Here is a 17441-nt window from a genome sequence, read left to right on the forward strand (position 1 = left end):
CGTCAAAGCACCTAAGCTGCTTTTGCCGAGCAATCTGATTTGAAACAAGGTTTTAACACCAGGTGTCCTTCCTTCCACAAGGGTCTACAAAACACTGGGCTACACAGCTCAGTCTAAGCAAACTCTATACTGACGCTGCTCCTCTGTTTAGATCCTTTTTTCACTGGACCAAAAGTCAGAATCGCCTAGTTGCTCCAGCCTACTTATGGAAGCCTTGAATCCTGGTTCCTGTGTAAATGACTGAATCTTATACAAAGAAAAATGTTACTGTAGAAAATACCATAAAAGATCGTAACAATTTACAGCATAGTGATAAAGGTACTTTCTTAGAACAGATTTGGATCAAGTATCTGCTGTAAAACAGAGAGAGGAAAAACAGGGAAAGAAAGAATTTCGATCTGGATCTACCCTGTCTTACTTCGTTTACCCAGCGTGGTGCTGTGCATACAGCCTGTCAACCCTAAATCTCAGCTATGTTCCTTATCAACCTAGTAGCTTTCTTATTTTAGCAACAGCAAAAATACCCACTTCTGTATCTAGAGGAAACTGCTGAGGGAAATTTCAACTTTTAGAGTTCTCTGGGTCTTCAGGGGCATACGGCTATGTGGGGTCAGGAGCAGGCTGCTCACACCTGGCAGAAAATCCAATCACCCTAACAAAGTATTGCTTTCCATCCATGCTTTTCTGTTGCAAACTAACCTTTAAATGCCACAAACTTCAAGTAGCTACTTGTAACTGGTTAATCCCTGCACCTCCATGATACCTAAAAGCATACCAAATCAGCTGTGAGCGCACATGAATCAGTATCTGGGTAAATAAATACACTGAATAGAACTTTTCAAAATCAGATGTAATAAAAGAACTACATACATTTTTTCTTGTTTATTTCTATTAAATTTTGGTCTCTGAAGTGAGGCAATTACTTATCCTTTAATAGAGTACTGACTGATACTTGCCAGTCATATATGACAAATTCAAAATAACCTATTTCACAAGTAACAGCTGTGCAACACCTCCAACACATATTGCTTTAATGGAAAGCAGGATCTTTTCAAAGCTCAATGGCATTACTGCTGTTTGGATCAGATAAATCCAACCGTAACCCCTTGCTATTATTTTTCAGTAAGACCACTCATGTGTTGACCTTCTCCAGAAATACAGGACAAGAATCTTTCACACCTTTCCAGCTCATATAAGCAGGTGGTTATTTTATGGGACTGACTGATGCATGTGCTTCCCATAGGTCTATATTATTTTCTGGAATTTGATGTTTTAGTCTGTCGATTCTCATGCCTTCCTATAAAAGAAATCCTTTCTTTTGGTGATTACAGCAATGAAAATTTCTATAGACCTGGGCAATTTCTCCACTTATCACAAACACATTTATTAGTTTCCTGTTAGAAGTATTATAGTTAGGGAAAAGGTAGCTACTTCAGTGTTAAACCCTCTATTAAACCATTCATGACCTTCTAAACAACAACAAAGATCTAATCTGGGAAGAAATCCATCTTTGATGGCTTTAGTTCACCTCTTAAAATTCACCTCTGAAACTTCCAGTTTTGCCACATGCATATAGGAGACATTTAGGAGGAAATGGTTAAATTTAATGACATTTGTTTTGAAGTAAGAAAATCAGCTAGGGTCTAATTCTCATTTTCTCTGCTCTGGAAGTGTGAGACAGTCCTCCAGCTGGTGCTAACTGTATGTGGCTTGAAGTTCTGAGCTCTCCCAGCTCTTGAGCAACCTCAACTCCATCAAAACCAGCAGGAATGATAGAAGCATGCTCCTCCGCACAGCACCATGAGCTCCTTGTGAGGCAGGTCTGGGCAAAGGGCACCCCTCTGCAAGACACTACTCCAATGCTGACAAAAGCGTGGGCTAAACAGTTCTACTACCATTTCAAGTGTTCAGACTCACAGTTGTTATTTTAACTCTTCATTTTATACCACCACTAGAAGACTAGGAAATTGGTTTATGCTGGTAGAATCCTACTGGGAGAACTGACTCTTATTTTTCTGCAAAAATAACTTGATGAGAGTAGCACAATTTCATGCCAACAACAGCAAGTGAAATTCCTCTGACAAAGAAAGCGTTCCATGAGGAATTTCATCACAATTACAGTATTTTTTTGAAAGATACTGACTTTAACTAAATTCTGCAAAATTTTTTGCAAGAACTTTTCATACAGGTAGAAGGCAAATCAGAAGTTCTATTCCCCAGTGGGCAGCCAGCAAACCCCAGCTCAGAAGCAGCTGTCTTCTACAAAACACTTTGTGGAGGAGAATCAGACTGTCGAGAGGCTTACAGTTAAAGTAGAGATTATCCAGCAGGAGGTGGCATAATATAGTAAATTGGAACTTGCTGTTTGGAAGGCAATTGCCCTGTTGAACTTTCTTTCCCCCATGTTGTGGCAATCCTCTGGAGATACTAAGAAGGATCTGAATGAGAGTCACTCTACCAGAGCCAGGGAGGTCCACTAGAGAAATATTTCCCTGGGACATAACAAATCAGTGTAGGTATAGGAGGAGGGGATGGAAAGGGCAGGAAGGCAGACTCTAAAGCTGTTATCAGTTAGTTCAGCAGCACTTGCCAAGTCGCATGGAGATGTTTCCTACTTGGAGCCTGAGCACCAGAACAATCATGCCCAGGGAACAAGAAGTATGCCTTTGTCCAAAACCTGGGTCACCTTTTTGGAACACATGCTACCTAAACTTCTTCACTTGCGGTTAAGGTGACTTCTCCAGGATTTGCAGAAACATGGCAGGTGAGCCTGTGCTTCCACAGTTAGTATGCCTTCAGCAGCAATCACCAACACCTTCCCACAAGCCCTGCTAAGCAGTCATCTTGTGGGGACAGGCTGAGTTCAAAGCTGGTCCTTGACTTTTTACCCACTACTGATTTTGGGCTGATCCCAAAACACTGTGGACATTATGTTCATACATCATTACAGAAACCACAAAAGGGGCAGCTTATCTAGGAAAAACAGAAACAAGCCTTGGATCTGTGACAGAGCAGAAGTTTGTAACACCAGTGACTTCCACAGTGCCAGTGAAATCTATCATTCAGCAGACCTGCAAGACTGCAGCACAAAGAGCACTGCAGTCATCTTAGTATGATGTCTCTGACCTTAGCATGGATAGGAAGGCTTATCATGAGATTCCTCCTTTGTGACTGGTTTAGTTTTCAGATGTTTAATAGCTGTCAGTCATCTGAAGCACAACAGTCTCATCCACGGCCACGGGGAGTGAACAGGGAAAAAGGTGGTAGTGACATATCTGTGTGTAGCATTCTGAGAGCAAAAGAGACAGCTCTATTTCACATGCCCGGACAAACTGACCCAGTAAAAGGATCATCTGATGGCTAGTATATGACGTGATGAGTAGAAAAACGGTTACATAAATGCTATGGCTCACTGGGTAAGGAGAAGACTGGCAGAAGCACTTGCAAAATTAAAACCTTTCAAAACTATGACTACATACTTTCCACAAACAGGTGAATATGAAACACCTTATAGATTATGTACTTTGTCAGACAAGTTGTCAAGGCCTGGCACTGTTCTCTCTACAGGATTTGTTTAAAGGACAATGAATTACATCTCCAAAAGACGCTTGCATAGTTCTCATTTCCAGTGTGTCTTTTCATCCTGGTGTTGTGAGGAGTGGACAGAATGAGCTCTGTTGCCAGCAGCTGGGATGATGTGCAATTATCTGAACTAATCCTGCTCAGCATATTGAACAATCACCGCTCTGCATGCCTCACTATCTCTAGTATGTAACCAGACATGGCCTGGATGAGTAGAGAGCAGCAATGTAGGCATCTTATTGGCTCTTACAAAACTGGACAACAGCCACTTATCCCTTGCTCCTGAAAATGCCAACTGGCATCCTGCACTACCTTGATGAGGTCACAAACACAGCAGCAAAGAAGATGCAAAAATCAGTAATTCTCTCTTGTCCTTATGGATATACACGAAGAGACTCTTCCATCCACAAATAAACACCCCTGGTGAACTCTAGTGTAAGGTAGGGGATGTACTCCCATAGGAAATTGTTATTTAAACCACCACAGAAAAGGAATATTTCTTGATGGCAATATACATAGCTATTTCAAAACTGCCATGGTTTCATTTCTTTCAGATAACACATAGACAAGGTTAATTTTATTGAAAAATTTAAGTCATATGCCAAGATACCATAATGGTAGCCATTAACTTGGACCTTCTTCACTATTGTCAGCTGAAATGAAGTATGTGATCAGTATTACATGACAGACAGCTGTTCAACACCTCCTATCCACTCTTCAGGCTACACTGGAAGCTTCTTTAGCAGAGCAGTTTAATCAACAAGAAGGAAACACCTGTTCCTTTCTAAAGAGGGTACGGAAACCATCCTCCTGAACAGCGTTTCCTCCAAATTTGATCTGAGTATACACATTACATTACACTCACTTGAAGAACAATATGACTATTCTCAATCTTCCAAATATACTCTGGAGTAGTTTGTTTCACCTCCATCTCGCAGAGTTGTTCCCAGACTACTTGCTGGGACAACACTTGAAACTGTGTCCTCCGCACAACAGAAAGTCTTCAGGACTCTTCCCATCTACAAGAATCAACCCCAGAAACTGTCCTTTCCAGTCTATGAATCCCTCCCACATCTCCATGAAACAAACACACCAGCTTCAGAAAACCTCCAAGAGTATCACAAAATCATCTATACCAGCCCCAATACATAACCGCCCATACAATGAATCATACATTGAGTACATCCAGGGATGTTGTTACTGACTTTTTTATGTTGAGGAATTCTCCAGCTGAGCTAGACAACAATAAGCAGAAGCAAGAGGACATCCTTGTTGTAGTCATAAATTTTAAGTCTCATTTTCAGTGAGGCACAACAAGTGAGTGAGTAAGTAATGAGGAAGGACAAGGATAATGACAATAGATCACAGTGGCATTGATTCGCTATACAGGAAACTGGTGACTCAGAAAGGTTCCTCTTTAATTTCTATATAGCAGCCACCCCAAAATCATTGCTCACACTGGCCATCATTAATTTGTTGATTTCTTGAAGACATTCCAATAGGTGCAGTAGCTCTTAAAAGAGTGGGTAGTGGTTTTATAGACTTGTTCCTCCACAGCACCCTGCAAATAAAAGGCAATGAGGAAGCAACTGTGCACGTAATAGTGATATACTGAACTTTCAAGGCAGGAGTGAAGGGGACGAGGCATGAATGTACAACCTAATGAGATGAGATGATCAACTCTCTCTGAAGTCAGTGGGAATCTTTCTATTAACTTCAATGAGAGTTCAATCAAACTCTAAAGGACAAAAGTAGAGCAGGTCAGTAAGGCAGATTGTGGAAGTGCAAACAGGTTTTGAAGTATTCCAGAGTTGTTAATATTGAAAAGTATGGCAAATGAAATGTATTTCTGCAAAGTGCATCTGTATGGTCTGACTAGAGTATGTTTCCCAGGTATGAAAAGTGCCCTGGTCCCAGGCACATTTCTAGATCACTGTATCACAGGAGCAGCATAAAACATGTTACATTCTGATAGGCTGCAAATGAGCAGGGCAAAGAAATACATAATTTATACCACTAGAATACTGGGATACTCAGATTTCCACTGATCATGCACCATTCATTTCTATTTTGCTCTATGGTTACTAAGCTCTATGTGACTATTAGATTTTAGTGACTTATAAAAGAGAAAAAAAAGTAAAGAAACACAGGCACACACAGGCTTGACTCTTTCCTCTCTTCAGTTAAATTTCTATCAGAGGGAAATCTCTATACCCTTCTAATTTTACAAGAAGGGGTCAGTTCTCCCTCTACAGCCCATGTGTCGAGGGGATGCATGGATCCTTCTTTGCCCTTCCATATAATCATTCTATTCAAGTCTCCACATCTCTTCCCCCACTCTCTTCAATTCCAGTCCAAAACTGTCAGCTGATGTAGCATGAACTGCTAAGGAAACAGAAAAATATTTCAAATTTCTATGGTGGGATTCTTTTTTAGGTGATAAAAACTCACTGGTATCTAGCCCTAGCTGTCCTCAGGACAACATCTATTATGACCATGTTGGAACTGAGGAGGAAGAAAATACATAGTAAGCAGAATAAAGCGCTTTTGAGGTCCAGCGTCTGGTTATCTAATAAAGAGAAGAAATACTTTCATAGATCAATAAGGAAACTTTTTTAATAACAGTAAACATTTCTTTGCCCTGGTTCAAACTATGAATTGGAGTTAAAAATGTCAGAATTCTAAATACTTTGCATTTACTAGGTCATACTCATCAGATGCTTTCCTATGAAAATATTACATTTAACTTTCACCATTCAATAAAGTGAATTGCATTCATCAATGACTTGATATGTGTTGCTAAATATAAAATACTTAGCGCTTAGGTACACAGCTTTTCATTATACTAACTTCTGCAATAATTATAAATCTTTCTTGTTGCTCATCCTTCATTCCTCCTCCCTCCCTTCCCAACTCTCCTTTTTTTGTAATTCGTTTCAAGTAGCTAAAACTGGGTGCAGAGCAACTAAACAATTATCTAGGATCAATTCCAAAGAAACAGTTGAGGAAAACACAAGTATGCTTTATGAGATTCCACTGGGAGGAAAGTTTATTTTTACCTGATTTGTTAGACACCCATATAATTGCCTCTGATGAGATGTGGCTCGTATTTCCTACTGCAATTGTTAATGGAATCTGCCACAAGTAGCTGCAAGACAAAGGAGGGGGAATCTAAGAACAAAAATACTGAACTGATTCTTCTCACAGCAATCAGGGATCATGTCAAAGAAATCAAAACACAATTTCAGTAGCAGTGTAAAGATGTGGATTCTAACAAGTTACTTTGATTTTGAAATGCATTTGCTATTAGCAATAAAACAATGAAAAAGTCATTCACCTTAAAAAAAACCCCTATATTTTACATTGTTCACAGACTATCACCACATAAGGACCTTTTTAGTAAGGTTTTCCTAATTTAACAAAATGATTCATAAAAAAGGAAATAGTGATTTCCCATAGAAATAACACTTTTTTACATTTACTTATAGAACCTCTAGGTAAAACATGCTTTGATTTATAGGGACTCAAAAGTTTAAAAATAACATACTCTTCTAGCAACTACTTAAAAAGCTATGACGGGCTTTCATAGCTGCTGGTTTATAAAAACAAAATGAATGGGATGGATCTCCACTTCTTTGCACCATTTATTATCACTTACATGTATGCAAACTGGACAAAACGTGGATTTGGAGATATGCTGGTGTAATCAGACCCCAACTTCCTTACGGGGTATCACAAATGCTTTCTCATTTGGAATAAATGTTATAATTTATCTAAAACTTTTACATAACATCTTTATCGCAATAACAGAAATTGACTGTATGATGTCAATCTTTTGGGAAAAAAGGATGAATAGCTGCGTGTCTTCCATCATCACCTCTATACCTGAACTCTCAAAAGTATCATTTCACCAGCCAGCGAAGGAACAGGCACTCCCTCACAGGCCTGCCATGTCATTTTGTACACCAGTCAAGGGGAAGCACTCAATAACGCTACAGGTGGTATCTTTGTCTAGGGTGTGTGTACATTTAAGCAAGGCAGCATGGCAAGAGAATGGTCCCAACTCAGGTACACTGTACACTATCACTTTGATACTAAATAAGTATATCATTTCAGACTGATTGAATTAAAATGGTTCAAGGGTGAGTGTGGGCAAGTCTTGATGCCTGCATCGGCCTCTCTCCTGCTAGTACACAGCACTGCAAAACTAGCCTATAGTACTAAAAAAAAATTAGGTCTGTTCCTTTCCACTTACCCAGAAGCCTGCTCTACTGAACTACAAACACCACCCAAATGTCCCACAGCTGCAGTCAACACTGCTGGTTGGCAAGGGTTGCCTTGCAGGGCTTGCTTTGCTGGCCTCACCTGGGGGCTGGGGGAGGGAGAGACCCCTGCACTGCTAGCCCTGCTGCTACACTCGGCTCCCGGCTCTCCACCCATTTGCAGAGAGCTCCTCACACACACAGGTGTTTGCAGCACTCAGAACAGAACCGCATGTGCTGGGAAACAATTGGCCATAACACAGCGATTCAGCAGAGAGCCGGAGATATCTGGAAAACTGTAGAGCCAGAAGAGCTATGAGTGACACTAGAAAGAAAACATGGCATTTATTGCCATATGGGAGAAGAAAAAATTGTCCCATGTGATTTTGTGTTCTCTGAATGTTGGTACCATGACACACTGGGAAAATTATTAGATCTATTCATGCACTGAAGACACACTCCACATGAGCACATGTTCTGGCAGACACTTTTTGGATAATTAAGCTGTGGCATTTGAAAATGGTACTGCCTTTATCAGTCTGCCCACTCCTTGTGCTGGACATTATCATCCTCCATAGCACAGTCAGCATAAAAAGATGTCCCCTGGTGCACTAGCTTCTCAGTTCTCAGTCTGGGGTCTTCACACAAAGTCACCTTCATTGTTGGCTTAACTAATATTCTGGACTGTGAACTGGAGTAATGAGGTGAAAGCATGTATTGTGTCCTGCTGGTTCTGCTACAATGGCAGTCACTTCTGGTTCGACAGGTGAGGGCAGTCAGGACATGCTGTGAAGTGAGGCACTGGAGAATATTCACTACTCTCTTAAATACATTATAACTTACTAAGACACCCACCCGTGTTTTAGAGTCTGTCCAAAAAACTTTCTAGGAAATATATCATCTTTAAAAACACACCCAGTTCTAAATATTTGCTCTCCAGAATGAAAAAGATGCTGGAAAACAGTGATCAAGAAAAATGAGGCAAAATTAAGCATAAAGCTCATACATTATTTGAAAGAATAGGAACTTTGGTATATGCAAAAAAGAACAAACTGTATTTGCATGGTATTTTTATGACTATTGATATCAACCCCTACTGAAGAAACTGAACTGCAAAATAAAAGATACTGAGAGCTGCCTATGTAGCTGATTTAAACACATATATACACATACATAAATATTCATGTATGAACATATACATGGGCACCTGTTATTTTGAGAAGGAACTTCATAGGAAGATATTTGGTACATTGCAATATCTATACAGAGAAGAATTTTGTATTACCTTATATTATTTTATGTTACCTCCAATAGGTAAATCCTACTGAAATAAGGACACATCCTTCTCTGAAAGGTGATCTAGCTGTGGAACAGGAGTCATGCAAGCTACCCATCCTCAGAAAACACATTTCTTCAGTTAGAAAGATTAGTACTGGTAGATTTAACTTTTATCTCCCCAAGATGAGAGACCTCCTGATGTTCTCAGCACTCTCCAGAACCACTCAATCTCATCCTCTTTGTTACTGGTTTACCAGGTGAGCCACAGATTTCCTTTTAATAGACATCTCCAGAAACACAGTTTTCCTAATTCACTGCTGCTGTTCTCTGGATGTTTATCTGCTTTCTCCTTCCAGTCCTCTTCATTCTCAGTGAAACTTCTGCTGCTGCTGCAGAAGCAGCTGTGACTAACTTTTTCATATATATGTTAGGGAGATGTATCTGGCTCACCTTTCAAGAATATTCATTAGGATGACTTCTCCTACACACCATCTCTTAGTGTTCTGTATGGACTGTGTTCTCCAAGTGTGACTACGAAGCAGCAAACTTTTTTTGCACTTTTCTATTGCACTCTTCTACTTTACAGAGAAAAGAGGAAAAAAGTGGCTACTGGCATGTCTTCCTCCTGCTTTGTCTGGGAGTAGGGCAGATCTTTCATTTATTCTTTATATGCTATGAGTACCACCAATGTGCTCTCTGTATGTATTTGACCAGGGAAAAAAGCATCCTGTTCCAACTGGCCATCTGCTGCCTGCTGTGATAAACCAGATCCAGTGAAAATAAGAATCTAGCCTTGAGAGCCCAGTGACTAGGGCAGCAGGACTTGAAACAACCCATTTGGTCCTTCTACCCTCAAGAATATGTCTGCAGGAATCGAATGCCTGTTCAGGTAGCACACTCTGCCCCTGGGTGCAATGGAGCTAGATAACAAACTGTGTGTACAATCTGCTCCAGATGTTGCTGAGCTTCAGAGACATCCGCACACAATGTCTCTCTGGATACAAACCTGATCACCTTAACAGGGAGCTAAAGGCACACCCTTAATTGTGGGGAAACTAAGGGCTATTTCAGGAATTTAAGAAACCAACTTTGAGAATGAGGAGGAGAGACATCCAGAATTGGAACATATATGGTAAATAAGAACTGTGTTGAACATAACATTGTTCATCCATAAATGTCTTAAAGAGATGTAGGAAGGTGGGATCTTGTTGAACGGTAGTATAAATAAGCCTTGTACTGTTGATTTACAAGTGAGAACCTGTTAATGTGAAATAGTTAAATTTAGGTTGACAGGATAACATACACAATTAAAGGGAATGCTTTGGTGAATTGGTGCTTTCTGGGTTTTTTTTTTTTGGTAGCACCACATCAGTGCATAATACTGAAGTGTGTTAGCATCTCCATTCAGGTTGAAGAATAATCAGAGGGATTTGTTTGATAAAGTAATATAATCTTGCATCTGCCAAGGTACTTGCAATACTAGAAGCCAGCTAATTATGCTATGCTTGGATTATATAGACTTCTTTGTCTTGACCATTACATAATAACTACATAGCCAGTATTTTATACTGGCTCACTTATATATATACTTTATCTCACTCAAAAAAATGATCATATTTCACAGAATTACGGAATCATCTAGGTTGTAAAAGACCTTGAAGATCATCCAGTCCAACCATTAACATAACATTGACCATTCTCAACTACACCAGATCCCTAAGTGCTATGTCAGCTCTACTCTTAAATACCACCAGGGATGGGGACTCCACCACCTCCCTGGGCAGCCCATTCCAACACCTGACAACCCACTCTGGAAAGAAATATTTCCCAATACGCAGTCTAAACCTTCCCTGGTGCAGCTTGAGGCCACTACCTCTTGTCCTGTCGCTTGTTACTTGGTTAAAGAGACTCATCCCCAGCTCTCTGCAACCTCCTTTCAGGCAGCTGTAGAGGGTGATGAGGTCTCCCCTCAGCCTCCTCTTCTCCAGACTAAACAGCCCCAGTTCCATCAGCCGTTCCTCGTACGACCTGTGCTCCAGACCCTGCACCAGCTTCATTGCCCTTCTCTGGACACGCTCGAGTCATTCAATGTCCTTTTTGTAGTGGTGGGCCCAAAACTGAACCCAGTCAGTTTTGCGATGATTACTTGCTTACGTCATGACTTCCAACAAATAAGAACTGAGATCCTTTTGTGGGCAAATTCTGAGATCATAAATTATTAAGCAAACATGATGCCTCACATTTCTGCCTCTGATTAACAGTAATGTTGTAGTAACATTGGCTTTTCAGTGGAACAATTATTTGGCTTCTTTGCAAAGAACTATGCAAAGCCAAAAAAGGGCAGTAGTTTATTTCCTCTGCTGACAAAACAAAAATCTCAGGTCATTAAAAAAGAAAAGGCAAAGTTCCTGGAGTTTCATATTTTGCATGCCGCTTCAACTACTTTTTCACATTAATGAATGTTTTTGCCAAGATGTAAATCCATACGTTTTCCAGATTCATCTTCCCAATAACCATAACGGGCCATGCTTCCACCCACTGCCAGTAGTGAACACCACGTTCTACCAGCAGCATTTCTCTTTTCTTCCCTGGATACAAAACTAAACAAAGAAGTTCAGCTATTCCTAGTCATTATTCACAGAACAATGAAGATATCTGCTCAATATTCAGAAGCTTATTATCCTTGGCTGCATTATAAAGAGTATACAAGTACTGTGTTGGCTTCATGTAAAGTGACAGAACCTAAAATACCACAGCAGAACTTGGCTTACCTACTTTTTGAATGGGAGAGGAAGTGAACAACCACATCCTTCTCTACATACTTCTGCTTTTACAGACCTCTGGTTTAAAGACTCCTAATCTATCCTGCTGTTCTTTATACAGAAAATATACTTAATCCTTCTTACTGTCCACCTCTGTATTTTTTCTATTTTTTCCAGGTTAGAAAGCCAGGCCTGCCCTCAGTACTTTGAAGGTATGTCTACCATGGATTAAGAGTGGCATAATTATTTTCTCTTCTACACTCCTTATGCTATTTTCAATGCTCCTTTCCTACTAATCCCTACTGTTTTATTTACTTGTTTGACTGTGTCTGCACACTGAGCTGATGGTTACAGAACGTTACCTACTACAATTCCAAGATCTCTTTTCTGAGAGAGAATAGTTTCTTCAGAACTCACCATTGAGCACCTAAATTAGGACCAGTTTCCCCACATGTACCACCTCATTATCAACATTAAGCTTCACTGGTCATTTTATCACCATGTCAATCAGCACTGAGGATACTTCTGTAATCTTGGTAATTAACTTTTTTTTTTACTACCCTCACAAATCTCCTATTACCAGAAAACTCTGTCACCTTACTCTTCCATGCCCTTTCTCACATGACTAAATAGGAAAAATGCCAATACAGGTTTCATAAGAATTTCATGGACCTCCACTGAAAAAATCAACTATTTAATTTCTCACTTTATGCTTATATTTCTTCACTGAGATCTTCCCTCTTATCCAGGTAGAGATTACTTTCTTTAGGAATCTTTAATGAGGAAGCTGAACCTCAAAAATACATAAAGAACAGTTAGAATGACAAGAGGCTAGATACTTCTAGATATAGAAGATGTCTATTAATAGTCTTTGATTATATACTTAGCTAGGAAAGAGTAGAACCATGACAAGGTGGAAGAACAGAACAATGTACAGACCTTAGAAAAAAAATTACTATTTTTTAGTAGATCTAGCAACAGAAGGGGGGACAAAATTTAAATGCTATGCACAAAAGCAAATTAGGTGATCTGCCTCTTAGCAGATATAATAAGCATAATTATTTTAAAGTGTAGTGGCAATCATGAACTTAAATCATAGAATGATTTAGGTGGGAAGAGACCTTAGGAGATACAGACCTCTGCTCAAATGTGCTAACAGCACAGGAAAAGAGTTTCATTGTAGGTAGAACATGAGATCAGAGGAGGATACACAGGCTGTACATTCCATGGCATCACACAAATTCAATCAAGTCAAATGGGGCAAATGATTTGCCATCTGCTTTTTTTCCTAATCCCTCCCATTGCAAAGCAGCTACAGAACTATTTTCAGAAAAGCTGAACACCGAAAGCTCTATGTACCTTCAAACAGCTTACTAGGCTAAGAATTGAAATTGTGAGTTGTTTAAATTATCACAGGCTGGAAAAACAGAAATCATGTACCCTTCAGCTCACACTGGTGAAATCTCAACCATCATTCTTCTGTGACTCAGTTTCTCTGGGCTAAATTCAGTTGTGCAAGGTGGTGTCAAATGAGATGCTGTGGGGTATTTGAGACATCTGCCATGGGTTGTAAGGTATGGCAGAGCACCTATGGATGCTCCTGCCCATGCAGTGGCAGCACAAGGTCAAGTGAGATACCTGAGGACACCTTCAATGGGACCAGTCACCTGTGCAAGCATCTAAATGGGCCTCTCCATCCACTCCATGTTGACAATGATACTTTCCATAATTAAATGTGAGTTTCCCAAGGAAACTTTTCATTTCTAACTGAAAAAGGCAAATTTTCAAAACAAAGTTGCCTGTAAGAAAGACAAGGCTTCAGCACAGATTTTCAAGTACTTTAAAACAGGCACTGCTGAAACATTTTATAAATACTGTTTTAAAATAAAACTTCCAGTTTGCTGATTCAAACTGAATTTCAGCTGGAAATACAAGTTAATTGAAGGGAGAAGTTAAAACGAGTGAAACTGAAATGTAAGGTACTGAAAATACAGAATTGAAATAAATGTTCTAAACCAATTTTTCCCCAATTTTTGCTTTGATTTTTGTCCTGATTCAGTACAGGCAAATGTTTTGATATGCTGAAAATTTCTGTGGGATGGGAATCCATTTCTTGCTCATCTGTAACACTTACTAATCTTTGTGAAGTATTTTGAGAACATAAAAATCTAAGACTTCATATCACTGAAGGATATGATTAAAGCTATTTAACACAGAGATAAAGTGAGGCATAAAAATAATTTAAAGTAAAAATGATAAAAAGAAAATCCAAGGGTAAAACTGACTGGTTAAGACACCTGCCACCTTGTATTAACCACCAGAACTTAATATCCAAAATGCCAACTCTGCCTCTTCAGTTAAACATAAAAGTCTGGTACATCCAGAGTGGCTGAAGCTGAGAAACACGGAACAAGGATTCCTTGGCATTAGTTTCCCAGTGTCAGCTCTCCAGAGAGAGAATGGTGAAATTTCATGTACACAGGGACGTATGCTTGGGTAAGCAGCACTCAGCCTGAGGAGAAGACACCTTCCAAGTGTGGCCCTTGCCAACAGTGACGATTCTCTGATTAGGTTAGGATGCTGACAGGGGCATTTCTTACCAAGGGAATACCTTGTTATGAGCCATCTGCATGAACTCATGTTGTTGGGATTTTAGAGACAAAAGAACATGAAAGCAACGTAATGAGAAAATGTGACCTTTTGGAAAGCAAGTAATCTTACAGAATTAAATAAAAACTAAGAATTAAGGATTTTTATTTTTACTTCAGTTGCATACTTGGCTGATCTGCAGAAACATATATAGTGGTCAGTAAAAGAAGCCTTTAGCTGCACAGCTGCAAACGTTTCTGGCTAATAACCTTATAAAATAAAGGGCACAGAAAGTTGGTAACATGAACTAACCAAAGGATAGTGTGAAATTTTGACATTAAATCAGTATAGCAGGAAGAGAAATCTCGTTTCTTCTCCTTGCCAAGACAACTGCAATTTCTGTTAGCAAGGCAAAAGAAGGCCTTCGTTTTCATTGAATTTTGAATATTAAGATAGTGGAAGGTTCAAAGATAAATTGCTACTGGAAAACCTGAAAGTGTATTCAACTAATCTACCAAATTACAAGCCTTGCTGTCATGATACCTGGAAGCATTTACTCTGAGGCTGAGAGCACAAGTAGACATAAGGTGGTCAGTGGGAAACAAGTGGAAGTCGCTGAACAGCACAACAGTTTTAGAGCTTCCTACTACAGAAAGAGATTATACATGAAGCAGAACTCAGCAGTACCAGGGTAAAATTTTATAAGCCACCCTTTCTCAAGAGATTGTGTTGGGAAAGGTAATTTAAAAGCATCATAGAGATTTTCCCAGGTTATTAGACAGTACAGTATCTCATTCAGTAAAGAATATTTCAGGTTCCAGGGGAAGCTCATATGAGTATCACAGGAAATCTCATACTTTTATTAAGTGTGATTCTACAAAGTGTTAGTTCTGTTTAATGGATAAGAAGACGACAATATACTCATGTTATGAATATCATTCTTGCAAGACTGAAGAATACATTTCATTAGTTTTAATATGTGCCAGTAAAGTGATTGTAGGCTGTGCCCAGAGGCACAACACAACAGAAGAGGATGTTATTCCCACTCTCACAAGTATTACACCTTCTACGCTGAGTCAGGATGTCAAGGGATTCCTTGTACCCTGTCAGCATAGAGGATGGCAATTAGGAAAGGAAGATTTCACTGACTTTGTAGCGAAGACAAATACAAGATGAAAAATAGATAAAGGAGAACAATTTGAAATAACTGAGATAAACTGAGCACAGCTTGGAGGTATTCATTGGTCATCTGCATATACCCAATATGATCTTAATTCCTATGTTCAGAGAGAGAACAAGAAGTTTAATGCAAGCAACAATGAGAAACAGGTGAAAAACACCGGTAAAGGTAACTGATTAAATTGGATTTCCCTACAATGAGATGAAAAAGCAGACAATAGCAGACTTTTTAATCAAGTAAGAAGCTGCAGTTAGCAAATTTGAATTCAGAAAGGACAGCACTTAGGTTTTATTAACTAGAGAAGGCCTGCTGGTGTCTGAATTGGACTTCCACAAGTTCTGCAGATAGACAATTTCTGACTGCAGCACTGTCTGCAGTGAGGAAATGAAGAGAGCAGGACACAGTAAGTGTGCCACACACCACATTAATTGTGGGATGCATAACAAGGGTTTGTTGGACGTTAGTCTGGAAAAGAGTCTTTTAGTCTTTAGTCTGGAGAAGAGGAGGCTGAGGGGAGACCTCATCGCCCTCTACAACTACCTGAAACGAGGTTGCAGGGAGCTGGGGATGAGCCTCTTTAACCAAGTAGTAAGCGATACGACAAGAGGGAATGGCCTCAAGTTGCACCAGGGAAGGTTTAGACTGGATATCGGGAAGCATTTCTTTCCAGAAGGGGTTGTTAGGTGTTGGAATGGGCTGCCCAGGGAGGTGGTGGAGTCCCCATCCCTGGTGGTGTTTAAGAGTCGGGTCGACATCGCGCTGAGGGATATGGTATAGTTGGGTTATGGTTGATTATGGTCAATGTTAGGTTAATGGTTGGACTGGATGATCTTCAAGGTCTTTTCCAACCTAGACGATTCTGTGATTCTGTGACTTGAGCAAAATGAGGAAAGGAAATGGTGCTAAGGTTGGGATCCTAGAGTTCCAGGTGTTTTGCCCTCACCCAAGACTGTCCAACAAGAAAATGGTAAGCTAAGGCAAAAAAAGGGACAGTGACGTTAGTAACCAACTACATGACCAAGTAGAAAAAGTTTGAAAGAAAAAGACTATGAAAACGTTTATACCAAGATCATTCTGGGCTATGCTGGGCAGAGGCATTTCCAGCCACTTTACAAAAGCAAGGTAAGAGTTTGGACTTTGGTGGACTCTGTTGAATTAAACAGTGCTCCAGTCTTTACGCAGCTCTATCTGACTGCAATAAAGACTGTATTTTTTTCATCCATGAGTCCAGGGTGCCATGTAATATACATGCATTATTGTCTAAAGCAGACAAAACTGCAACGGAGGCACACGTTACTCAGAAATTAATGGTCTTCATGTTACCATCTACACCCAACAGTGTCAAAACCTAACTGAGCTTTTTGTATCAGTTTCTTCTTTCTCATTAATGCCTTGCCTATAGAAGAATTCCACTTTTTAATTAGAGCAACCACCAACCAAAACAACCCAATGGGGCCAGCTCTTGATAGGTGCTGCCAGGAATAGAATGGCTTGACCACCTGGCGGATCTGAATGGGCTCCACACCCGAGGTGTCAGTCTTTGAAGAGTACTGCAAGTTTTTAATCGAAGTGAACTTAATAGATGCCTCATAGATTAACAGAAATCAATTTGTAGAGCAGTCTTGCCTTTTAACCACTAAAATTTATCTACTCTGAGGTTTTTAAAGTCTCTGATTGGATGTATAGTTGGATCCACCTAATATACATTTCAGAGGGAAGCAAAACTTGGGGATTTGGAAGGTATTTGGAATTGTGGGCCTATTATAATTCTGAATACAAATTATGCTT

At 39.8% G+C, this 17441-nt stretch overlaps 1 protein-coding gene across 1 annotated transcript in view; it reads right to left on the reverse strand.

Moving 5' to 3' along the window:
• Window positions 1-17441, reverse strand: part of TRHDE (thyrotropin releasing hormone degrading enzyme) — a 221298-nt gene that overhangs the window by 50571 nt on the left and 153286 nt on the right. Inside the window, exon 10 of the mRNA XM_074902853.1 lies at window positions 6642-6730. Coding sequence (XP_074758954.1) covers window positions 6642-6730 — 89 coding nt within the window. The remainder of the gene's footprint in view (window positions 1-6641; window positions 6731-17441) is intronic.

This window comes from Athene noctua, chromosome 3 (genome assembly GCF_965140245.1).
Source record: "Athene noctua chromosome 3, bAthNoc1.hap1.1, whole genome shotgun sequence".
NCBI lineage: Eukaryota > Metazoa > Chordata > Aves > Strigiformes > Strigidae > Athene > Athene noctua.